Genomic DNA, 26319 nt, shown 5'->3' on the forward strand with positions numbered 1-26319 from the left:
TCAGGTGATCCACCCACCTCGGCCTCCCAAAGTGCTGGAATTACAGGCGTGAGCCACCGCATCCACCTTGTATCACATCTTTCACACTCCTACTCCAACCATGAAAATTTCAGTCTCTTGAGAAAGTTTTGCAGAAGACTGACATTTGGGGCCGGGCACTGTGGCTCATGCCTGTAATCATAGCACTCTGAGAGGCTGAGGCAGGTGGATCACTTGAGGCCAGGAGCTAGAGACCAGCCTGGCCAACATGACAAAACCCAGTCTCTACTAAAAAATACAAAAATTAGCCGAGTGTGGTGGCGCATGCCTGTAATCCCAGCTACTTTGGAGGCTGAGGCATGAGAATCACTTGAACCTGGGAGGCGGAGGTTGTAGTGAACTGAGATCGTGCCACTGCACTGCAGCCTGGGTGATAAAGCGAGACTCCGTCCCAAAAAAAAAAAAAAAAAAAAAAGAAGAAGAAGAAGAAGAAAAAGACTGGCATTTGGTGACTAAAAATCCCCACCTCTAAACAATCCAGTTGTCCAGTGTGAAAGGTGGAGATTCAGGTTCAAGGACTGGCTGACTAGAGGCGAGGGAATATTAGCAACATTCGTGGGAAGGGGGCTGATCTCATCTCCTCAACTTACCACCACCTTGGCACGGCCATTTAACTGTGCCAGGCCCTGGAAATGGGGAGAGAGATGAATAGGACACTGTCCCTCGCAGAGGTCACAGTCGGAACAAGCAGGCAGAGATAAATGAACAAATGTCATAAGAGAGGAAAGAGCCATTTGTTTGTGGCTAGTGACAATTCCAATTCCACAGAGTGACCCTGGGGCGGGGCCCTGAAGAATGAGTTCAGCAGGTAGAGAGGGTGACAGGTAAGGGTCCTCCAGGCACAGGGTGAACCATGAGGGAAGGCAGAGTGGCAGGAGGGATGCCATGATTACAGGCTTCACGTCACACGTGTGACCAGACTGAAGCCTACGTGTCAGGGAAGGAGAAACAGCATTGGAAGGCAGGTCGAGGGTCAAGATTTCAATGGGGATTTCTCTTGGTTGAAAGACATCAAAGACTGTAAACTAAAGAAATGACACCATTGGGCATGGTGGCTCATGCCTGAAATCTCAGCACTTTAGAGGCCAAGGTGGAGGATGCTTGAGCCCAGGAGTTCCAGACCAGCCTGGGCAACATAGTGAGACACTGTCTCTACAAAAAGATTAATTAGCCAGGCATGTTGGCTTGTATCTTAGTCCCAGCTACTCAGAAGCCTGAGGTGGGAGGATTGCTTGAATCTGGGAGGTTAAGGCTGCAGTGAGCCAAGATTGAGCCACTGTACTCCAACCTGGGCAACACAGTGAGATCTTATAGAAGGACATTTTGAAGGACTAGAGAGGAGAAACAGGAAGCAGGAAGACCAGTTGAAATTGTCCAGGTTCATGAAGGAGAATGCCTAATGAGGACATGGCAATAGACGGATGGTGAAATCATAGCTTCAATGGGGATGTGTGCAGCAGAGGAAGCTGCAAAATTCCTCTCAAAAACCCCTTGCGGAGGGGCTCCATTAGGGATCAGCTAGTGCCTCTCCTGAGCTGGAGTCAACTCTTGTGCCTTTGGCTGAGCACCAGTGAAAACAGTTGGTCTTCAGAATCCACGTAGTACAAATATGCACTAGAATCCTTATACGCGAGATGCTCACACTATGAGAGGCTGGAGGGAACCAAGAGACATAAAACTTACTGTTCCCATCTCACCTTCAATCGGGGGGGCACACAATGGAATGAATGAGGAATCTCCGGCACTATTACTTGCCAAGTGCTTATCGTTGAATTCAAGTAAGTATGTGCATGAGAAGACTCCATTGCAGAGGTTTGATGGAACAGCCTTTGTGATGAGGAGATGAAGCAGGTAGTTTCAGGTTTGGAGGTGAAGACAGTGGGAAGGGGTTTTATTTGGGGCCCATTGTTTCCAAAAGAATGCTAGGCTGGGCACAGTGGCTCATGCCTATAATCTCAGTGCTTTGAGAGGCCAAGGAGGGAAAATTGCCTGAGGCCAGGAATTCAAGGCTGGAGTGAGCTATGATCGTGACACTGCCCTTCAGCCTGGGCATCATAGCGAGACTCTTTCTCTACCAAAATTAAAAAAGAAAGTTTTTAAGTTAGCCAGACATAGTGGCACATGCAGCCCACCTACTCAGGCGGCTGAGGCGGGAAGTCAATGCAACTGGTCACCCAAGAGCTCTGATGGAGCTGCACGAGGAGATGAGTGTTGTTTTTGTGCCTGCTAACACAACATCCATTCTGCAGCTGATGGATCAAGGAGTAATTTCGACTTTCAAGTCTTATTTATTTTTCTGAGATGGAGTCTCTCTCTCTGTTGCCCAGGCTGGAGTGCAATGGCGTGATCTCGGCTCCCTGCAACCTCCGCCTCCTGGGTTCAAGTGATTCTCATGCTTCAGCCTCCCAAGTAGCTGGAATTACCAGCATGCATCACCACACCCGGCTTATTTTTGTATTTTTAGTACAGATGGGGTTTCATCATGTTGCCCAGACTGGTCTTGAACTCCTGACCTCAGGTGATCCACCCACCTCGGCCTCCCAAAATGCTGGGATTACAGGCATGAGCCACCGCGCCCAGCCCCAGCTTTTTTTTTTTTTTTTTTTTTTTTTTTTTTTTTTTTTTTTTTGAGACGGAGTCTTGCTCTGTTTCCTAGGCTGGAGTGCAGTGGTGGTGTGATCCTGGCTCACTGCAACCTCCACCTCTCAGGTTCAAGCAATTCTCCTGCCTCAGCCTCCTGAGTAGCTGGGATTACAGGTGTGTGCCACCACACCCAGATAATTTTTGCATTTTTAGTAGAGACGGGGTTTCACCATGTTGCCCAGGCTGGTCTTGAACTCCTGACCTCAGGTGACCCGCCCACCTTGGCCTCCCAAAGTGCTGGGATCACAGGCGTGAGACACTCCACCTGGCCCTCAAGTTTTACTATTTAAGAAATACAATCATGCCAGGCGCGGAGGCTCATGCCTATAATCCCAACACTTTGGGAGGCCAAGGCGGGCAGATCACGAGTTCAGGAGATCGAGACCATCCTGGCTAACACGGTGAAACGCCGTCTCTACTAAAAATACAAAAAATTACCCGGGCGTGGTGGCAGGCTCCTGTAGTCCCAGCTACTCAGGAGGCTGAGGCAGCAGAATCGCTTGAACCTGGGAGGCGGAGGTTGCAATGAACCGAGATCACACCACAGCACTCCAGCCTGGGTGACAGAGTCTCGCTCTGTCTCCAAAAAAAAAAAAAAAAAAAAAAAAGGAAATACATTCATAAGGCTGTAGCTGCCATAGTGATTCCTCTGATGGATCTGGGCAATGCAACTTAAAAACCTTTTGGAAAGGACTTGCCATTTTAGATGCCATTAAGAATATTCATGTCAGGCACGGTGGCTCACAATTGTAATCCCAGCATTTTGCAAGGCTAAGGCGGGTGGATCGCCTGAGATCAGGAGTTCAAGACCAGCCTGGCCAACATGGTGAAACCAGGTCTGTACTAAAAATACAAAAATTAGCCGGGCATGGTGATGCACATCTGAAATCCCAGCTACTCGGGAGGCTGAGGCAGGAGAATCGCTTGAACCCAGGAGGCACAGGTTGCAGTGAGCCGAGATCATGCCATTGCACTCCAGCCTGGGTGACAGAGCAAGACTCCATTTCCAAAAAACAAAGATCATTCATGATTCATGGGAGGAGGTCACAGTATCAACATGAACAGGAGTTTGAAAGAAGTTAATTCCACGAAGATGGAAGTTAATTCCACGAAGAAGTTAATTCCCCTATGAGGGGTTCAAGACTTCAGTGGAGGAAGTAACTGCAGATGTGGTGGTAATAGCATAACTAGAATTAGAAGTGGAGCCTTGAAGATGTGACTGAATTGCTACAATTTTATGATAAAACTTAAACAGATGGGAGTTGCTTTTTTTTTAAGGGACAAGACTGGGTCTTGCTTTGCTGCCCAGGCTGGCCTTAAACTCCTAGGCTCAAGGGATCCTCCTGCCTTGGCCTCCTGAGTAGCTGGGGCTACAGGTGCGTACCATCACACCTGTCTGGAGTTACTGCTTATGGATGAGCAAAGAAAGTAGTCTCTTAAGATAGAATCTACTCCTGGTGAAGATGCTGTGAACTTTGTTGAAATGACAACAAAGGACTGAGAATGTTACATGAACCTAGTTGATGAAGCAGTAGCAGGATTTGAGAGGGCTGACTCCAATTTCGAAAGGAGTTCTACTGTGTGGAAATGCTATCAAACAGCATCACATGCTACAGAGAAATCTTTTTTGAAAATAAGAGTCAAATCAATGCAGCAAACCTTATTGGTGTCTTAAGAAATTGCCACAGTAGGCCAGGTGCGGTGGCTCACGCCTGTAATCCCAGCACTTTTGGAGGCGGAGGCGGGCAGATCACGAGGTCAGGAGATTGAGACCATCCTGGCTAACACAGTGAAACCCTGTCTCTACTAAAAATACAAAAAATTAGCTGGGCGTGGTGGCGGGCGCCTGTAGTCCCAGCTACTCGGGAGGCTGAGGCAGAAGAATGGCGCGAACCTGGGAGGCGGAGCTTGCAGTGAGCCGAGATTGCACCACTGCACTCCAGCCTGAGCGACAGAGCAAGACTCCGTCTCAAAAAAAAAGAACAAGAAATTGCCGCAGCCACCCCAACCTTCAGCAACTGCCACTCTAACCCATCAGGAGCCATCAACATCGTGGTAAGATGCTTCATAAGCGAAAAGATTACAATTTGCTGAAGGCCCAGATGATTGTGTTTTTTAGCAATAAAGTATTTTTAAATTATGCACATTATTTTTTAAGATTACACACTTACAACAGCATAGTGTAAACATAACTTTTATATGCACTGGGAAACCAAAAAATTTGTGCAACTTGCTTTATTGTGATGTTCACTTTATTGCGGTTGTCTGGAATGGAACCCACAAAATCTCCGGGATACGCGGATACACACGTTGTCAACCAGAGGAACAACTTAGTCCCTTTCTCTCCGAAGAGCACAGCTTAAGCAATAGTAGGCTAGAAAGGCAGCAGGAGGGCTATGGGTTGAACTTAGGAAAAACCTTGGTGCCAGCCACAGGGAATACTAGGAATGACTGCTATGGTAAATATGAACTCTCCTTAGGTAGAGCCCCACGCCAATGCTCACCAAGACAAAAAGGCCACGGGCACTCAGCCCCAGAAAGCTCTCGGGAATGCTCCTGCACTTCCTAGGGAAGGAGAAGGTAGCTCTGAGCAGTGGCCATCAGCCTCAGGGATTTTTCAGCACCTCTAATTCTGACAAGCCTAGTGCTGGGTGCACTCTGCTTGGCTGACATCACAGGGATCACCCATTCCCCAGGGCTGGGTCATCAGATCCTATTGGGGCATGTCAGGAGTCACATGAGATGGGAGAGGGAGTGAAAAACACCAAACCAAAGAACATGAAATAATTTCTAAACATTTTTATTTCAAATCTCTTTTCACCCCTCCCCAAAAAGACATGGGTAGGTACAGCAATCATAAAAAGGAGATACAAACACAAGAGTCAAATGTCTCTCGCACTGACACTTACAAAAAACTGGGAATTGTACATGGGGTTTCCAAACAGGACCTGCAGCAGCTACTAACGTCCCTTTACGAGAGTCAAACATGCCTATTAATACAGTATATACAGACACCCCATTCTGGAACTAATCTACAGGGACATCCCTAACCCCACCCCCTCTATCCCCAGAAAAATACCAAAACACACCCAAAGTGCATTTGTTTTGTTTATATCAAAACCTCTTTCCCTTTCCCCATCCCACCCTCAGACCCCTCCCACCCCATTTAAGATTGGCCTGCAAGTCTATTTTAACCATTTAGTATTTTTTTATAGTTTATGAAAATAAATTATACAGCAACTATTTTAATAAATTAAGCACAAAAGGAAGGGTAAAAGAGGAAAACTAAATGGGAAGACAAAAGCCAGGCCACGCTTTGGCTTGGAGGAGGGCAGAGGGGGGGCTAACGGAGACAGAAGTGGTTGCAAGAGGTGGCTCCCTTTCTGGTGAAAAATTGGCAACCACCCCGAGCCCAGAATGACACCCCTCTTCATCGAGTTTCTTAAAAACAACCAAAAACGTACAGCAGTGGCTATGCCACAGGCAGCACCAGTGTGGGCATTCCAACAGCCAGCTACCCAAAGTGGCACCTGGACCCTACCTGTCCCTTGGACGAGGTTCTGGGCCTAAGAGTGAGGGGCAGGTCCCCGCCCAAGGGAGCACCAGAGATGGAGGAGTGAGACCAGGCTTCTGCTCCACCTGAGCTGGTTAGGGAGCTCAGGACGAAACTCTGAGCGGGGCAGTGTGGTATGTGATGATCCCAGAGTCTGAGGAAGAGTGTCCTAAGTTCCTCACACTCTATCTCCAGGAGGAACTACGATCGCAGTCCAGCTGCAACCAAACATGCATGTCTTCCTGCCGTGGCTGGCTGCTTTCTGTCTGCCCCTCCAGGCCTCTTGGTGTTGCGGAGGAGGGGGTAGGAGAGGGAAAGGGAACGGTTCCAGGTCCCCTCTAAACCCTCTAGAAATGAAATGGGAATGAAGCAGGTCACAAACTCAGCATGCAGGGCTGGCTTCCCGGGAGGTAGATGGGAGTGGGACGGGATAGCAGGTGTGGAGAGGACAGGAAGGGAAACAAGAAGAAACTGAGCGACACCTGCCAGGAAGGTCAAGAAGCAAGGAAAAGGACAAAGACAATATGAAACCTGCATGAAAAGACAGGTCCTTTTCTGGCAGATTAGAGAATCAACATTTTCAGTACAACTCATAATGCTACTTTCCTAACTGCAGTACCCGAGTCCCCAGCGCCTGTCTCTATGATCCAACCCCCATTTCACTGCTCCCAAGACTTTGCTCTCCATTTTATCAAGGCCTCCAATCATTTTGTGCTGAGTGTGAAGGCTCCAATGTGAAAGCAGGGTCTACCACAGGGACGTGCAGACTTGACCTTTGTGGCCCAATCATTTTATAGCTATCGCGGCGTAGGAGGGGGGCACACTTTTCTTTCTTTTTTTTTCTTTTTCTTTTTTTAATAAAAAAGGTTTTACTCCCCAGGAGCAAATAAATCATTTTGAACTACTGATAAACACTGCTGCAGTGAAAAGAAAGATGGCTACATGTATGCAATAGCACAAATTCAGTGGAAGAACAGCTGTGTTGACGATTAGAGATAAAAATCACTTATCCATTCCCTCCTTTCCCACAAACCAAACCGAGGATTCCCATAGGGAAAATGTCTAACTCAATAGCTCCTCCCTTACATGACAGGGGGCGTGTCATTCTCTTAACAGTGGAAAACAAATGCCAGGTCTCCGCCCAGTGGAGATGCTCTTAACACCCTAACTGGTAGCAAGACTTCTGCAAATGAGGACACACACACACACACACACACATGCATGCATATGCACACACACAGACTCAGACCTCCTTCCAGCAGCCATAGAGCTTTATCCCAGTGTCTTGTCCACTAACTTTAGGGCTCCAAAGTTAAGGGAGCGAGGCAGCAGGGAAGGGAAAGATCTAACTGAAGGAAAAAGCTCCTCCTCGCCCCAGTTTCTGCAGGGAGCAGAGGGCTTCAAGCAGGCCATGCTTTCCTGGGGGCCCTGGGGTGAGGGCTGACACGGCTGGATTCCAGGGCACTTCTGGTTCTACTCCCACCTCTCACCCCTAGACCTAGGAACTATAATTACCCCCACTCCCTAATTCTTCCTGGATGTCTGTTACAGGGGTGTCTGCAGCTATCTCCACACCATCCCCAACCTCAAGGGGGGCTTACATCATTAGCCCAAGTGAAATGTAGGGAAGGGGAAGGAGCAGGAGCCATGCAGGAGCTTCCCTTGGCCACACCTTTCTCCTCAGGGAGGTGGCGCCACCTCCATGGCTCAGGTTCCAAGATGTAACATTCACTTGGCCTAGGCACAGGCAGGTGACCAGGCAAAGGTCAGCACCAATGGTCCCAAAGAGCCGGCTGCCACCCACTTATCTAGTGCCCACACCAAAACCCCCGCCCGCCTACTCCTGTGCTACCAACATAGCACACGAATTTCAAGTAACAGCAAGTTGTAGCAGTAGTTGTCACTGGCTCACAGCAGCTCACTCTCAACCTGAGGAAGGTTACAGTAGATCAGTCATAAACAGGTGAGGGTTATACAGGCACTGAGGCCACTGGTATCACCCACCCACAACTTAGGAATCAACAGTGGGTCCCTAGATGTAAGCCTTTTCCAATTTGTGACTTGAAAATACAACCAGAAAGGAATTATTTTTTTTGAGATAGAGTCTCACTCTGTCGTCTAGGCTAGAGGGCAGTGGCGCAATCTCGGCTCAGTGCAACCTCCGCCTCCTGGGTTCAAGCAATTCTCCTGTCTCAGCCTCCCAAGTAGCTGGGACTACAGACGCAGGCCACCATGCCCAGCTAATTTTTGTATTTTAGTAGAGATAGGGTTTCACTGTTTGGCCAAGCTGGTCTTGAACTCCCGACCTCATAATCCACCCACCTCAGCCTCCCAAAGTGCTGGGATTACAGGCGTGAGCCACCGCGCCCAGACCTAGAAAGGAATACATTTAAATGAGCTCTGCACAGCACTGGCGAAGGAGGGACGGGCCTGGTCGGGGAGGTGAAGGGCAGGTGCTGCCACACCTGTTCCTCTGCTCCATTTACTCTCTGACCAGGCTGTATCCCAGAGAGCTGGCCCAGCCCCATGCCTCCCCCTCATCTTCCCCTAACTGCTCTGTGCAAGGCCACCCATGCAGGCACCAAACACCCACACCTGACGAAGACTGTCTCCTCTTGCGCTGCTGTTTTGCAGCCCACTCCAGAGAGAAAGGACTAGGCTGCGGCCAGGGCTGGGACCAGTGCACTGACACAGACACAGTTCAACACGACACTCCCCAGGAGGAGAAAGGTGGGTGGTGAGGTTGGGTCACACCTCCTCAGTTGGTTTGTTTTGTACCTGAGTGTATGAGTTCTCCAGAAGAAACCCCAGTAACACAGGGGGTGCGGAGGCTCTGCCTCCCTCACATGGCCTGAGCTGACCATAGTGAGGCCCTGGCAATGGGCAGGAGCCTTGCTGACTCCTTTGGGCTTTGGGCTCCACCTCACCATCATAACCCCTCGGCACTCAGGTCTGCCTGGTGGCTGGGAAGCTTCCATCTAGAAAACCGCACTGGAAAGGATTCTTTAACCATGTTGCTCTAACAGGGCTGTGCACTGTTCAGTACATGCCATGCAGATTTCTGCTTCCTTGCTTTTGCTCATGTGTTTTTCATCTCACTGTCTGTCCTGCCATTGACTACAACCCAAAGCCTCAGAGGCACAGAACTTTCCCAGACCATCTGGTCTACCCTGATCTTATCTACTATAAACGTCTTTAGATAGTCCTTGATTTTCTGCTTGATGTGCAGCAGTCACCTAAAAGCTCCCTTAGGCCACATATTACGTCTTTTACCTTTTTTGTTTTCTACAATATCTAGCGCAAAGCCAGGCACACACACACTAAAAAATAATATTAAAATTATGGGTGGTTGAAAAGGAACAAAAAAACGAAAGATCCCAGGCTGTATATCAGCCACCCAAGGATCTCAACAGATTCCAACTTCAGGCTCTATATTGGGGTGGCACTTCCTGCAAGATGGCGAGTTATATTACTTGTACTCTCACGAGGCAACACTCACATGCTAAGCCAATTTCTGGGATCACAATCTTGCTTAGTTGGTAATACTACCATGGAAGCCAAGGAAAGAAGAGGTACCACATGACAAATCAGAAGTGGGCTGTGTTTATGGTGCACAGCTCATCTTGTGGGCCACCCTTCCACAGTCAGGTAATGGTGCAAGTTTCCTCCCTGTTCAGCTACAAGGAGGAAGACTGGTCACTCCACGTGGGACTAAGGAAGAAGGCAATGCTCCCAGATGAGGCAGTCCTATAAATTACCAGGACACTGGGGCCCCACCCAAACCATCAGGAAGCCACAAACCTGACATTAGTATCTGTCTTGTGAGACGAGGCAACTATAAGCATGGGGAACCCAGAAAGAGAGTCCCACGGAACACACGCAAAGGAGTCATGAAGACCCAACAGCTCCACTGTTACATCTCAATAGCAAACCTCTCCCCAGAGCAGCTCTATAAGAAAGCAAACTCACAATGTCATATGAATTGGCCATGGCCAGCTGCAGAAACCATTAAAGACCATTGGAGTTTTTCTCCCCGCTCCTCCTGAAAGCAGGGACAGGCAGCTCTCAAATCGGTATCTGGCAGACTTTCCAGTGAGTGGAGACCAGCAGGATCTGATCCGGAAATGTCTGGGTTGCTAGAATGAACACAAGAAAATACAGAAGCCCTTGCTACCTCCCATCCCAGAAGCGGGATGGCAGTGATAAACCTAAAAACGTGAGATGCGATGCTCTCCTCTGACCTAAGGAAATCCCGTGAGGGCTGCGTTCTGAGAGCTTCCTCTAGGAAGAGCACAACTGTGGGAGCTGTATTTCTCACCTTCCTCCACATTCCCCCTCACAAGCTGACAGGCACATGGAAGTAACACTCACTCCTAAGTCATGAGTACAGTTTGCCATGAAGAACCTGGAAACATGCTCCATTAAATTCAGCAGCCCATGACTGGCTCTGAATCGCCCAGGTGATGAGAAACACGATTGCCATGACAGCTGGCAGAAGCAATAGGGATGCTGTTACCATGATCAGAGTGACATGTACAGTTATCTCAAGGGGCAATGGGTTGAGAGCAGAGGAAGAACGGGGTTAACTTCAGGTCATGGAACTTAAGGAATGAAGTAAATCACAACTAGTACAGCTTCCATGAGAGGTGTTTCTGAACTCAGGTTCCTAACCTTAAAAAAGGATGCAGGAGTCACTACTTCTCCCAGCTAAGGCCAATTGCTAGGTTTTGCCCAATATTCTTTTCGAGACCACCCACCCTCCTTTCTCTCCTGCTCCTACAACAGCTGCCCATGGCAACAAGAGGCAGATTCCCCCTTCCTCAGGAACTCCCAGTCCTTTGCAAACCTCAAGCCCCTCCTCCCATCTTCCAGGCCCACAGCACAGACTCTAACTCTGCCTTTGGCACCAGCTGAATGGCTGTCCCCTGTTCCCTCCTCCCACCCCTTCTTTGGACCTGCTCACCCTTCACACCACTTTCAATCCAACGGGCACAAACCCCAACTGCCTTCAAGGTGAGTTTTCCATACCAAGTAATACAAATATCAAAAACAAAACTTCTGAAAAAGAAACAGTGTTGAGACTTCTTCCAGTTTTCCAAGGAGCCCCTCCAGTCCTAAGATGCCCAGGGGTGGGTGTGAGGTGGAGCCCCACGCAGAATACGGTCATGTGCTTCTTCCAAGCCCCAGGGCTGCGTGGGGAACCAAAGTCTCTGCACAGAGAATCCCAACCTTCCTGTTCCCTCACTTTTCCTCTTCTTTTCATGGTAGCTTAATTTGGTTCTTCAAAGCTGGAGCTTGGCAACCAAATGCCTAGGTGGAAAAGGAAAAAAAATTAAAACAGTTCAACAGAATAGAACCAAAATGGAGTGAAATAACAGCCAGCCACTGGAGGTGGAGCAGCACACCTCAAAAGGAGAACGGAGCCTGGAGAGCTGAACGCTTCCATGAGGGCCACATGTGACTAGGGATGCAGCAGTGGCCTTTGTCAGGGGGACCTGAGCAGCCTATGACTTGGATGACAAAACAAGGTCCTGAAATAACTAATAAATATATCCTACCACATTGCATAAATTCTCTCTTTCCCTTTCCCTTACCCCTTCATTTCCTACCCATTTTTTCCCTGAGGCTCAATTGCTCTAGGGACTGAAAAGGGAAGTAAGCCCCTGGAGTAACCCCTTTTGAACCTGGCAAGAAAGAGCTCTATATTTCTTTCTTTCTTTTTTTTTTTTTTTTTTTTTTGAGACGGAGTCTCGCTCTGTCACCCAGGCTGGAGTGCAAAGGCATGATCTCGGCTCACTGCAATCTCCACTTCCTGGGTTCAAGATTCTCCTGTCTCAGCCTCCCAAGTAGCTGGGATTACAGGCATGAGCCACCATGCCTGGCTAATTTTGTATTTTTAGTAGAGACAGGGTTTCACCATGTTGGCCAGGCTAGTCTCAAACTCCTGACCTCGTGATGAGCCCGCCTCGGCCTCCCAAACTGCTGGGATTACAGACGTGAACCATCACACCTGGCCAGAGAGCTCTGTATTTCTGCAGCTTCTGTCAACTGGACAGGGTTGACACAGAAACACAAAGGCCACTGTTGCTTCCACCTTCCGACTTGAGACAGGCACTGTTCTAGCCATTACTCTATAGTCTGACTCCAAACCCCCTGGCATGAAATTCCCCAGGTAACAGCACACATAGACCAAGCAGGCCATTCAGAACTCCCAAATTAAAATCAGCCTGAACAACAAGAAGTCATAAAGGCCAAATTTCATACCCTAAAGACCTTTCCCAATGGGGCACAGTGGCTCATGCCTGTAATCCCAGAACTTTGGGAGGCCAAGGTGGGTGGATCACTTGAGTGAGGTCAGGAGTTTGAGACCCACCTGACAAACGTGGTGAAACCCAGTCTACTAAAAATACAAAATTAGCCAGGCGTGGTGGTGCACACCTGTAATCCCAGCCTCCCACTGGGAGGCTGAGGTGGGAGAATTGCTTGAACCCGGGAGATGGAGGTTGCAGTGAGCCAAGATCATGCCATTGCACTCCAGCCCGGGCAACAAGAGCGAAACTCCATCTCAAAAAAAAAAAAAAAAAAAAAAAAAAAAAAAAAAAAGACCTTTCCCTTGGGAAGTGTTACTTCCTCCCTTTCCAGGGCTCCTAGGGTCTACACCAGGAGCAAGTTCAGCATTACGCTTATTCTTTGCCACAGGCATCAATACTGATGTCACAGCAAAAAGGGATCCTGGGAGTTCAGTTCAAACCTTCGCCAATATATGACTGCCCCCAACACTCAAGACAAATGGCTACCCACTGGCCTGTTCCTGATCATGCCACGTCCTTCCCAGCTGAGGCAGGGCCTTTATACCTCTAGGTCCCCTTGCCCAGAATGCTCTGCTCCAAGGCACTCCCATGGCTGGCTCCTTGATATTTGGGTATCGGCTGAAATGGCACCTCCTCACAAGTCTCTCCCTGACCATCTAAACTTGAGGAGTATCCCACCACTAATCACTAAACTTTACCCAGTTTTACTTTCCTCACAACACTGTACAGTCACCTGAAATTAGCCCATTCATTTATGTTCATGTTTGCTGCCTGTCTTTCCTTAGGAGAAGGGAAGCTGAGTGAGAACAGGGCCTTTGCTTTGCTCAGCACTCTATTCTCAATTCATACTGGGTGCCAAATAAACACAAATATACAGCTATCTGCTGAATGGAAGCTCTTGAGGAAAACCATCCCAGTTTTGGACCTCTCTGTTAAGAAGGTTCTTGTAAAGTTGGACTGAAATCTAGTTCCTTGTAACTTACATTCATTTTGGTCCTTATCCATGTCTCTTTTTGCTGTGACATGGGAGGGCCTTGGGGCAGAGCATTCTGGGCAAGGGGACCTAGAGGTATAAAGGCCCTGCCTCAACTGGGAAGGGTGTGGCATGATCAGGAACAGGCTGGCAGGGAGCCACTTGTCTTGAGTGTTGGGAGCAGTCATGCACTGGCAAAGGTTTGAACTGAACTCTCAGGATCTCTTTTTGCTGTGACATCAGGATTGTTGCCTGTGGCAAAGAATAAGCGTAATGCTGAACTTGCTACCCACTGGAACCACAGAGAGGAGGTTAATCACTCTCTTCCTTAGGAAAACCCATCAAATGCATCTTTCAGCTATCCCTCCCTAAAACCTCCGTGCTCTGGGTTAATCACATTTCTTTCTAGGCCATTTATTCCCATATGATGAAGTTTGAGCTCTCCAATGCCACAAGGCCTTTCTCTGAACATGCTCCCTGTTTATATGGGTTCTTCTACAGCACTGCACCCACAGACGTGGTCCTCTAACTGAATGGCCTAATTACTCTTCAAGGGTAGTCAGGTAGGTGGACCTCCCTAGTGCTCTACCTCTCACCCTAATCTCAACTGCAAAGCCATCATGCAGAGAAATCCACCTAGACACAAGACATTAGATATTTAGTCATTTCCAAAGGCATACAATTTGCATATAATTGAAGACATGATGAGACTGTACATCTACTCCAGGATCCACACCAGAAGAAAGCAGTCACTGCACACTAGCAGTCAATCTTGCTTGTCACCACCACCACCAAAGTCATGGCTCCCTGGCAATTGTGTTCCCTACTCAGGAACTTGGCCCCACAATGTTCACTTTAGTGCAATTTAAAAGACTAATTGGAATTCATCTGCACAAACCAGTATTGCAAGATATTTTATGGGAAAATAAATGGGTAGAACTGTGTAATGATGGGAGAAGAGCCTCGTAGATAAATGAATTCCTTAGTTTCAACAATTTACTTTGTAATGGCCCAAATGGAACGCTAAATAGAAGAGTGGGCTGTTTTTCCTCATCCCCACATTCCAAGCTGTGGGACATGGTGGAGTCTCACTGAAGTGCATGCCTGTTGCAATTAAAGGCATGTTTGCATTCTCTTTGATGAAGTTTCCTTTCCCTTTAGCTTCCTGCTTTATATGCCATTTGTGCAGTATCAGGGAGATCAGCCCAAGTCTGTATGAGAGGCGGCTGCACTCTTCTTCTTATTTTTTTCAATTACCCTCTCCTTGCCAGAGGCCGCACTCTTAGCTACACTTGGGTGTCCCTCTCCTTGCTCACATTCAGTGATTAGCTTGCACGTTTCCTGGCAATCTACTTTCATGTCTTTCTCGTCTGTCTGCTTTTCTCCCAAATGGGATGTGTGCCCCTTGAGGACTCCACGGTCAGATCTTGTCATTCTATGGGCAAATGCCTGGATCGGGGCTATCCATGTTGGGAGTTGTGGGGAGGGGGCCCAAGGCTCAATGCATGATGATGACTGCCCAGGAAGAAATGTGGCTGGGCAGTGAGGCAGAGAGCTCATACCCTTGGTGGTGACCAGCAGGGAGCCCCTCGCTACGTGGAGGGTTCCACCTCTTGCTTCTGTTTGGAAATGAGCTGCGCTTCCTTTAGAGACAGGTATACCTCTTCCTGAGGATCATAGTAGTAGAACTTTCGGATATAAGAGATCAGAGGTCTGTGAAAAACAAATGACGGATATACACAAAAGGTTTTTATACAAAATATAAAAGAAGTAACTCCTTTGTTCAACTCTTCTTCACTCCCTACATGGTTGAGACCTAACACAATTCCCATTTTCTCAGTTATTATAGTTCTGTCTTCCTTACTCTTACCACTTCTACTCTATTCTTCCTAGAGACTGCAGAAGGAAGGCTGACACACACACCTTCCTCCCTCTAGCTGCAATATGACAGTTCTAGAGTTAGGTGCTAAGACACAGGAAATGTGAAAGAATGACATCTGCAAATATTTTATGCCAGACTCTGCCTGTGAAGGTAGCTTGCAGGCCTCACTGACATTGTTACCTCCCCACAACCCCCTTACTCATTCCTGTCCCAAACCTGACAACCCCATTGTACTTAGGCAGTGGGAGATCTGGGATGTGATCTATCCTGACGAGCTGTCGTATCCGGAATCTGCAAAGGTGCTGGAGGGATTTGACATTGCTGAATCGGGACACTGGATAGAGCAGCTGGACAGGAGTTGGTGGCAGTCCTTCAAGAAAGAAAACAAAGGAAAGTATTCAGAGAAAACAATGGAGCTAACTACCATTTCTTGTATGAAGAGAACCTAGGGAGGGGAAATGGGACTTCTTTATGGTTCATATATGTATTCTGTGCAAAAGCCCCTCCACAAAGTGCTGTTGATTTCCATTTCCAGAAGCACCACCACCACATTCACAATTAAGGAAATCTATTCTCTGCCAAAGGCCTCCCTAGCATCACTTTTTTGTGTGTCTTTTGTTTTGTTTTTTGAGACAGGGTCTCGTTCTGTCACCCAGGCTGGAGTGCAATGGCCCAGTCTCAGCTCACTGCAGCCTTGACCTCCCAGACTCAAGCAATCCTCCTGCCTCAGCCTCCTGAGTAGCTGGGACCACAGATGCATGCCATCGTACCCAGATAATTTTTGTATTTTTAGTAGAGACGGGGTTTCCCCATGTTGCCCAGGCTAGTCTCGAACTCCTGGGCTCAAGCAATCCACTCGCCTCGGCCTCCCAAAGTGCTAGGATTACAGGCGTGAGCCACTGTGCCTGGCTCCTAGCATCACTCATAACAGCTGAGAGTCCTGCTCCTCGGAGTAGCCCAATTATGCCAAACTAGAGACACTGCTTGGACCCAAGTGGCCAATCCCAGGCCTGAGGCTCTCGGGAAGGCCAAGAATCAAAAGGATCCCTGCTGGGAATGGGAGATACTTCTTGGGCACATCTAGCAGTATCCTGAAGGTGAGGACCCAGAAAAGCCGTTCAGAGGAGTCCCCACCAAATTCCAATTGGTTCAGCAGAGGCTGGTTCAGCAGAGAGGCTGGTAAGTAGAAGGTAACAGCTAGGATCAAAGTTAACAAGCCTATTATTCCTGCCATTATTTCAAGCCAGGATAATCAGGTTTAGCTACCTTTTATACCCAACCCCCATAACCCCCAGTTCCTGCTTCTGAAATTTTAGGCCAGGAGACCAAAAAAAGATGATGCTTTTAAAAGAACAACTACAATCGCTTGGGCAAGCTAGGATTAGTACCTCTCAGTGCAAACCCGCCTGCTGATTGATGCCAAATAGACTCAATGGGAGTACCACACCCTTATGTATTAGCAGGCTCTGTGCTGGGAAATCCCACCCCAAAAAGGGCCCCACGCCACAGCATGGAGACATCCAGAATGGCAGGAACACTGGGATTCAAGGGAACTAAGAATATTTTGCTTTCAATAAACAAAGGGGCTATGGAAGGTAAACAAGATTCTTTGAGAAAATCTGAGTTGCAAAACCTGTCAAAGAATTCTCAGCCATTGTCATATCAAAAGACATTCTATAGACACAACTGATTGGAAAATAAAATATCTACTATTATTGGGGTTTAAGTTCAAATAGTTTTTTTGTTTGTTTGTTTGTTTGTTTTTTGAGGCAGAGTCTTGCTCTGTCGCCCAGGCTGGGGTGCAGTGGCGCGATCTCGGCTCACTACAAGCTCTGCCTCCCGGGTTCATGCCATTCTCCTGCCTCAGCCTCCCGAGTAGCTGGGATTACAGGAACCCACCACCACGCCGGGCTAATTTTTTGTATTTTCAGTAGAGACGGGGTTTCACTGTGTTAGCCAGGATGGTCTTGATCTCCTGACCTTGTGATCCGCCCACCTCAGCCTCCCAAAGTGTTTGTTTGTTTTTTTAAGACAGAGTCTTGCTCTTGTTGCCCAGGCTGGAGTGCAGTGGCGCGATTTTGACTCACTGCAAGCTCCAACTCCTAGGTTCAAGCGATTCTCCTGCCTTAGCCTCTCGAGTAGCTGGGATTACAGGCGCCCGCCACCACACCCAGCTAATATTTGTATTTTTAGTAGAGACAGGGTTTCACCATGTTGGCTAGGCTAGTTTCGAACTCCTGACCTCAGGTGATCCACCTGCCTCAGCCTCCCAAAGTGCTGGGATTATAGGCGTGAGCCACCATGCCCGGCCCAGATAGTTTTAAAATTTTATTTGAAGGCATGAAAACAAAACAAATGAAAGCATGTACACTGCATCCCAAGGCCTTTCCATGATCACTGACAACATACTTTCCGGGGGAAAAAAAAAATCAAAATACATTATTTTATTGTTACTGAACAAGTTAAGCTCATCTTAAAAACATTTAACTCAGGCTGGGTGCAGTGGCACACGCCTATAATCCTAGTACTTTGGGAGACCAAGGAGATAAGATCACTTGAGGCCAGGAACTCGAGGCTACAGTGAGCCAAGATTGTGCCGCTGCACTCCAGCCTAGGTGACAAAGTATGACCCTGTCTCTAAAAAAAAAAACAAAAATAATAATGATAACTTATTTAGTCTTTAAAACTATACTTTGAGGCAAACACCACCATCCCCATTTCACATATAAAGAAACTGAGGTCCACTGAGCTTAGAGAACTTGCTGTGGCATGGAGCCACTAAAGCCGGCCTGCCTTGAACACCTGCCCTAAGGAAGAATTATCGGTAGCTCTGCCATAGCCGAGGAACCTCTCAGCAGGGTTCTCCAGGAGGGTCTCTAGAGTGCCTGCACCTCTGCCCATCTAACAAGGAGGTTGTCCAGGACAGTCACAGCACTCTGGTTCATGACCAGCCTCTCCTAGTCCCCTCCCTGGCACTCCCACCCCTTCAAAACTAAGTCTTGTATTTTGAAGCCCTACTTCTCTCCTCTACCCACATGGCTGGTCCTCTCCATTAAAAGAAAAGAAAAAGAACTCACACGTGAATTTCTCACCTGAATATATTTAACTCAAGTGGTTTTAAGAAATAATTTTGGGTTCAAATGCCTCTTTGAATTTGTCCTGTCCCTCACTGGTATTTATATATATTCTTTAGTAAATTAAACTGTGGCAAACAGAAAGCTTTGGGGGATTGGCTGTAATACTGGTAAACTCAACATGATGTTTCAGAGATAAAAGTAATTTATACATCTAATAATTTATTCCCAAAGATAACACTGTGCTTAAAGAGATCAGGATAATATGCAACATACAATTATCTGATTGTTTGCCTACTTGAATTTTAATGACCACATATACTTGCCTATTTAATTGTATTACTTTTAGCCTTTAGGTTTACAAATAGCAATTTGAAACCTGTTAATTTTCTGATATTCCCTGGTATTAATCTGACCATTTACTGTTTGCCCACAAACGCCAACAAACAATTAGAACTCTCACATTTAGAGCATGCTAACAGAAGCAGTTAAAAATGTGAAGAATCCAGGATAAGACCCAACTGCGGCTAAACGAGTAAGGGTGAAGTCGAACATTAATCGTCAGTAACTTTCTTCCAGTCCTCATGCCAGAGGTCCTGGGCACAAACCTAGTTTCTAGCCATGCACTATTTTTCGTTTCTCCCAACAAAGACCATGTTAGGGGTAAGAAATCTCTTCCAGGTATAAACACCCAAATACCCATGTCTTTCTGCCACACCAAAGGTTTTTCTGACCCCTGAAGACAGAATCAGATAAGGAATCACATCTGTTTCACATTCCAGATCTCATTTTCTTAACAGTGTAAGTAAAAAGAGAATAAACTAGGGAGTCTAGTTGACTTAAATGTAATCCTCCAAGAAGAAAAAAACAAGCACAAGGTCAAAAGTAAAAGAAGGCCCAGTGCGGTGGCTCACGCCTGTAATCCCAGCACCTTGGGAGGCTGAGGTGGGAGGACTGCTTGAGCCCAGGAGTTCAAGATTGGCGGGGGCAACATAGGGAGGGAGACCTTACCTCTACAAAAATTAAAATTAAAAAAATTAGCCAGGCATTGTGGTGCACAACAGTGGTCCCAGCTACTCAGGAGGCTTAAGTGGGAGGACTGCTTAAGCCCAGAAGGCTGAGGCTGCAGTGAGCTATGATTGTACCACTGCACTCCAGCCTGAGTGATAGGGTAAGACCCTGTCTAAAAAAAAGATACTCAGCTAACAGTGAAGCACTGTTTTTTAATATCCCACCCCTTTCTTCAGCTTGAAACAGCTTAAGAAAAACTAAACAATAGTTTAGCTTAGTGGGAGCAGGGGTGAGAGGGCAGAAGATTCACTTTTCCTTATATTCCCTTGCGCACTATTTGACCTTTTTACCACATACGTGTTATTTCACAATTTAAAAAGAAATACATAATAGAACTAATAAATGAGTTATGCAAGTTTACAGGATATAACATGAATGTGCAAAAAGCAATTAAATTTCTATACTCAAGCTATAAACAATCCAAAAATAATTAAAATTAAGAAAACAATTTACAATAGGATCAAAAACAAATACTAAAAAATAAATTTAACAAAAGAAATACACAACTTATATTATGAAAAAATATGGGCCAGGCACAGTGGCTCATACCTATAATCCCAGCACTTTGGGAGGCTGAGGCGAGGTGGATGGCTTGAGCCAAAGGGTTAGAGACCAGCCTGGGCAATGTGGTGAGACCCCATCTCTACTAAAAATATAAAGATCAGCTGGGCATGGTTGTGTGTGCCTATAGTCCCAGCTACACAGGAGGCTGAAGTGGAGGACACACTGGGCCAGGGAGGTGGAGGTTGTAGTTAGTGAGCAGCTGGGCATGGTTGTGTGTGCCTATAGTCCCAGCTACACAGGAGGCTGAAGTGGAGGACACACTGGGCCAGGGAGGTGGAGGTTGCAGTTAGTGAGCCAGGCACCACTGCACTCCAGACTGGGTGACAGTGGGACAAAAAAAAAAAAAAAAAAAAAGACAGAAAGAAAGAGGAGGAAGGAAGGAAGGAAGGAAAACGAACAAAAGAAAAAATATAAAACATTGTTCAAAGAGTTTTTAAAAAGACCTAAATAAGCAGAAAGACAGCCTATGTCCATGGATCAGAAGACATAATATTGTTGACATGCCAATATTCCCTCCCCAAATTGATGTACTGACTCAACTCCACACTCTTGCCAACATGGGGGTATTAAAATCTCAGTAGGCTTCTTTGCAGAAATTGACAATCTGATCCTAAAATTCATATGGAAATGCAAGAGACCCAAAATAGTCAAAACCAACTTGAAAAACAACAAAGTTGGAGACTCACACTTTTCCATCTCAAAAAGTACTACAAAACTATAGGAATCAAGACAGTAATGGCATAAGGATGGACATACAACTCAATGGAATAGAACTGAGTCCGGAAATTAACCTTCACAGTTACAATCAACTGATTTCAACAAGGATGCCAAGACAATTCAATGGGGAAAGAGTATCTTTTCAACAAATGGCGCTAGAACAACTGAATATTCACATGAAAAAGAATAAAGATGGACTCCTTTCTCATGCCATACACAAAAATTCAAGGCTGGGTACAGTGGCTCACACCTGTAATCCCAGAACTTTGAGAGGCTGAGGTGGGAGGATCACTTAAGGCCAGGAGGCAGAGGTTGCGGTGAGCCACGATCGTGCCACTGCACTCCAGCCTGGGTGACAGAGAGAGACTCTGTCTCTCTCTCTCTCACTCTCTCTCTCTCTCTCTATATATATATATGTACATATATATATACACACACACACCAAACAAAAAAATTAAAAAACAAAAATTAACTCAAAACGGATAGTAGACCTAATGTAAAAGCTAAAAGTTTAAGTCTCCTAGAAGAAAATATAGGCATTAAGCTCCATCACCTTTGGTTAGGCAAACTTTTCTAAATATAACAAGCAAAAAAAAAAAAAAAAAAAAGAGTTGGAATAGGAACTCATCAAAATCCTTCATGCTTCAAAGAATACCATCAAGAAAGTAAAAAGACAACCCACAGAATGGGAGAAAATATTTGTAATTTATATCTGACAAGGGACTTGTATCCAGAATATATAAAGAACTTTATTTTTTGAGATAAAATAAAAGCTGGAGTGCAGTGGCGTGATCTCGGTTCACTGCAACCTCCACCTCCTGGACTCAAGCAATCCTCCCATCTCAGTCTTCCAAGTAGCTAGGACTACAGACATGCACCACCACACTGGGCTAATTTTTAAATTTTTTGTAGAGACAGTGTCTCCCTGTATTGCCCAGGCAGGTCTTGAGCTCCTGGGCTCAAGCAATCCTCCTGCCCTGGCCTCCCTAAGTACTGGGCTTATAGGCACCATACCCAGCCTGTAAAGAACTCATAACTCAATAAGAAGACAAATAGCTCAATTACAAAATGAGCAAAGGCTGTGAATAGAGATACAATAGCCAATAAGCAGATGAAAAGATGTTAACATCATTAGCCATTAGGGAAATGCGAATCAAAACCACAATGAGCTACCACTTCATACTCACTAGGATGGCTATATTCAACAAGATGGACAATAACAAAATCTTGGGTGCAATTGTTTTGGGAGTCTGGCATGGGGTTAAATATGGGATTACCATATGACCCAGCAATTTCACGCCTAGGAATATATCCAAGAGAATTGAAAAGATATTCACATAAACAGCTGTACATGAATGTTCAAAGAAGCATTATTTATTTCATAATAGCCAAAAACTGGAAACAACCTAAAGAATGGAGAAACAAAATGTGGTACATCCAGAGTGGAATGTTATTCAGTCATAAAAAGGAATGCTGTGCTGACAGATGCTACAACACTGGTGAACTTTGAAAACATTATGCTAAGTAAAAGAAACAAGACATAAAAATATTGTATGATTCCATTTATGTGAAATGTACCAAACAGTCAAATCCATAGAAACGGAAAACAGATTAGTGGTTGGTAGGGGCCAGGAAGTAGAGGGAATACGGAGTAACTGCTAATAGTCTGAGGTTTTCATTTTGGTGTGATGAAAACATTCTAAAATTGATTGTGGTGACTGTTGTACAACTCTGTGAATATACTAAAAAACACTGAATTGCACAGTATTTTTTTTTCTTGAGACACAGTCTTGTTCTGTCACCCAGGATGAAGTACAGTGGCGTGATCTCAGCTTACTGCAACCTCTGCCTCCTGGGTTCAAGCAATTCTCCTGCCTCAGCCTCCTGAGTAGCTGGGACTACACGTGCTCACCACCGCTCCTAGCTAATTTTTGTATTTTTTTTTTTTTATCAAGATGGGGTTTCATGCCATGTTGTCCAGGCTGGACTTGAACCCCTAGGCTCAAGTAATCTACCTTCCTTGGCCTTGAATCACACATTTTAAATGGGTGAATTTCATGTTATGTGAATTACATCTCAATAAAGCTGTTAGATAAAAGCAAGGAAGGAAGGGAGGGAGAGAGGGAAAAAGAAATACCCCGACATGAAGAGCCTTCTGCTGGTCAAAGGTGAGACAATACGAGCTTCAATAATTATAACTGTAATGAATTAAAAGCCATTAAGTGGGCCAGGCACGGTGGTTCACACCTATGCCTATAATCCTAGCACTTTGGGAGGCCAATGCAGTTGGATCACCTGAGGTCAGGAGTTCGAGACCAGCCTGGCCAACATGGCGAAATCCCGTCTCTACTAAAAATACAAAAAAATTAGCCAGGTGTAGTGGCACGTGCCTGTAATCCCAGCTACATGGGAGGCTGGGGCAGGAGAATCGCTTGAACCCGGGAGTCGGAGGTTGCAGTGAGCCAAGATCACGCCACTGCACTCTAGCCTGGGTGACAGAGTGAGACTCTGTCTCAAAAAAAAAAAAAAGAAAGCCATTAAGTATGTTTAATTCCATGAATTTTATATGTATATAATATATAGTATATATATAATATGTATAATATAAATATATAAATATATAAAATATATTATATATATAATATATACAATATACAGTATAAATATATATAGTATATTGTATATATAAATGTATTGTGTATATATATACTATATATTGTGTATATATATATATATATTTTTTGAGACAGAGTCTCTCTGTCGCCCAGGCTGGAGTGCAGTGGGGTGATCTCGGCTCACTGTAATCTCCACTTCCCAGGTTCAAGTGATTCTCCTGCCCCAGCCTCCCAAGTAGCTGGGATTACAGGTGCCCACCACCACGCCCAGCTATTTTTTTTGTATTTTTAGTAGAGGATGGGGTTTAGCTATGTTGGCCAGGCTGGTGTTTAACTCCTGACCTCAGGTGATCCAACTGCCTCGGCCTCCCAAAATGCTGGGATTACAGGTGAGTCACTGCACCTGGCTGAATTAATCATATATATATATATATATATATATATATATATATATATATTTTTTTTTTTTTTTTTTTTTTTTTTTTTGAGATAAGAGTCTCGCTCTGTCGCCCAGGCTGAAATGCAGTGGCGCGATAGCTCACTGCAAGCTCTGCCTCCCGATTCACACCATTCTCCTGCCTCAGCCGCCCGAGTAGCTGGGACTATAGGTGCCCACCACCACGCCCGGCTAATTTTTTCTATTTTTTAGTAGAGACGGGGTTTCACCGTGTTAGCCAGGATGGTCTCAATCTCCTGACCTCATGATCCGCCCACCTCGGCCTCCCAAAGTGCTGGGATTACAGGCATGAGCCACTGTGCCCGGCCATTAATTATATTTTTCAAATGGTCACCTTCAAAGGATGATAGGGAACCAATTCATTATCTTGAAAATTAGTAAATAAAGAAAAAGAGTCAAGCATTTATCCTGCTTTTTCTATATGAATTTGGTAAATAATAGATGAGGAGAAATGTCTCTATAAAACTATTCCATCTAATAAATAAAAAGTGATAAAATTAGAGTATCATCATTTTGCAACTCCCAATGAACAGCTGCTAAGATCACAAAAAGAGACACAACCAGACATCATGTGTTTCCTATGGGCATGCCAAATACTACCTATATAATCTTGCTAAAAGGATCAAGCCTCAGTTTTTTTGTTTGTTTCTGAGATACAGTCTCACTCTGTCACCCAGGCTGGAGTGCAGTGGCATGAACACAGCTCACTGTGGCCTTGACATCACAGACTCAAGCGATTACCCTGCCTCGGCCACCTGGCTAATTTTTTTTTTTTTTTTTTTTTTTTTGAGACACAGCCTCCCTCTTTTGCCCAGGCTGAAGTGCAGTGGCACAATCTTGGCTCATTGCAACCTCCGCCTCCTGGGTTCAGGCCATTCTCCTGCCTCAGCCTCCCAAGTAGCTGGGATTACAGGTCTGGGCCACCATGCCTGGCTAATTTTTATATTTTTAGTGAGACAGGGTTTCCCCATGTTGGTCAGGCTGGTCTCAAACTCTTGACCTCAGGTGATCCACCTGCCTCGGCCTCCCAAAGTGCTGGGATTACAGGCCTGAGCCACCGCGCCTGGCCTCGGCTAGTTTTTAATTTATTTTTTTGGTAGAGACAGGGTCTTACCATGCTGCCCAGGCAGGTCTTGAACTCCTGGGTATAAGCGATCCTCCTGCCTCACCTCCCAAAGTACTGGGATTTTAGGCATGAGCTACTATTATATGTTCAGTCAAGCCTGAGTTTGAATCAGACTCCTGCTAATTTGTAAGAAATACAGAAGACAGGACAACATGCTAAACTCCAACAAGAGTATGTAATTAGTAAAATCCAAGGAAATTTTCCAGGTCAAACAGCCCAATTATTCAATAAGTAAATTGTAAGGAAATGAAAGAAAAAGCCACAGATTAAGAGATTTAAAAGACATGAAATTTTTTTTAAATGAGCAATATCAAACTATAGTGTTCAGGGATATACACTGGGGTGATAAAAGCATTCATGGAAAAATGAAAGGAAGTGATTATTATAAAGACAGGTGTAGAGATTAGTATGGGGCACACGGAAGGATTTCTGGAGTGGCTGGAAAAGTTTTGGTTCCTTTGCCTGAGTGGTGTTCACCTTACAATAATATTAAACCATGCATATGATTTTTGTGGCTTTCTATTTTAAAAAAAAAAAAAAGAAAGAAAAGAAATTCAGATGAAGTAATGCTGTCACGCTGCTCCCCCTCCCCAACGAATCCGCCTTTGAATTCAATTACCATTTTACAGGAAATTCAGAGTACAGAGGAACATATTAAACAACGTCATGGAGAAGCAATAGGTAAACTCCAAACATAACAATATTTTAAATATATAAATTGCAAGAAAAAAAAGGGAAAAAGAAATGGAGGAAGAAAACTACAAATTAAAAAAGAAGTGCTGCTGGGCCCGGTGGCTCACACCTGTAATCCCAGTACTTTGGGAGGCTGAGGTGGGTGGATCACGAGGTCAGCAGTTCAAGACCAACCTGACAAACATGATGAAACCCCGTCTCTACTAAAAATACAAAAAATTAGCTGGGCGTGGTGGCGGATGCCTGTAATCCCAGCAACTTGGGAGGCTGAGACAGGAGAATTGCTCAAAACCGGAAGGCGGAGGTTGCAGTGAGCTGAGATTGCGCCACTGCACTCTAGCCTGGAAAATAAGAGCAAAACTCCGTCAAAAAAAAAAAAAAAAAGAGCTGGGTGCAGTGGCTCACGCCTGTAATCCCACCACTTTGGGAAGCTGAGGTGGGTGGATCACAAAGTCAGGAGTTCAAGACAAGCCTGACCAACATGGTAAAACCCTGCCTCTACTAAAAATTAAAAAATTAGCCAGGTGTGGTGGTGTGTGCCTGTAATCCCAGCTACTCAGGAGGCTGAGGCAGGAGAATCACTTGAACCCGGGACGTGGAT

At 45.7% G+C, this 26319-nt stretch overlaps 1 protein-coding gene across 3 annotated transcripts in view; it reads right to left on the reverse strand.

The window, feature by feature from the left end:
- Positions 1–5466: 5466 nt before the first annotated feature.
- The window catches only part of SOCS7 (suppressor of cytokine signaling 7), a 54930-nt gene continuing 34077 nt past the window's right edge, over positions 5467–26319 (reverse strand). For all 3 annotated transcript variants that reach the window (XM_034942005.3, XM_003846066.5, XM_034942004.3), the window contains 3 exons: positions 15636–15771; positions 15082–15232; positions 5467–11545 (listed from right to left, as the gene is read on the reverse strand). In XM_034942005.3, coding sequence (XP_034797896.2) covers positions 15112–15232; positions 15636–15771 — 257 coding nt within the window. In that variant the 3' untranslated portion in view covers positions 5467–11545; positions 15082–15111. The remainder of the gene's footprint in view (positions 11546–15081; positions 15233–15635; positions 15772–26319) is intronic.

This window comes from Pan paniscus, chromosome 19 (assembly GCF_029289425.2).
Source record: "Pan paniscus chromosome 19, NHGRI_mPanPan1-v2.0_pri, whole genome shotgun sequence".
Classification (NCBI taxonomy): Eukaryota; Metazoa; Chordata; class Mammalia; order Primates; family Hominidae; genus Pan; species Pan paniscus.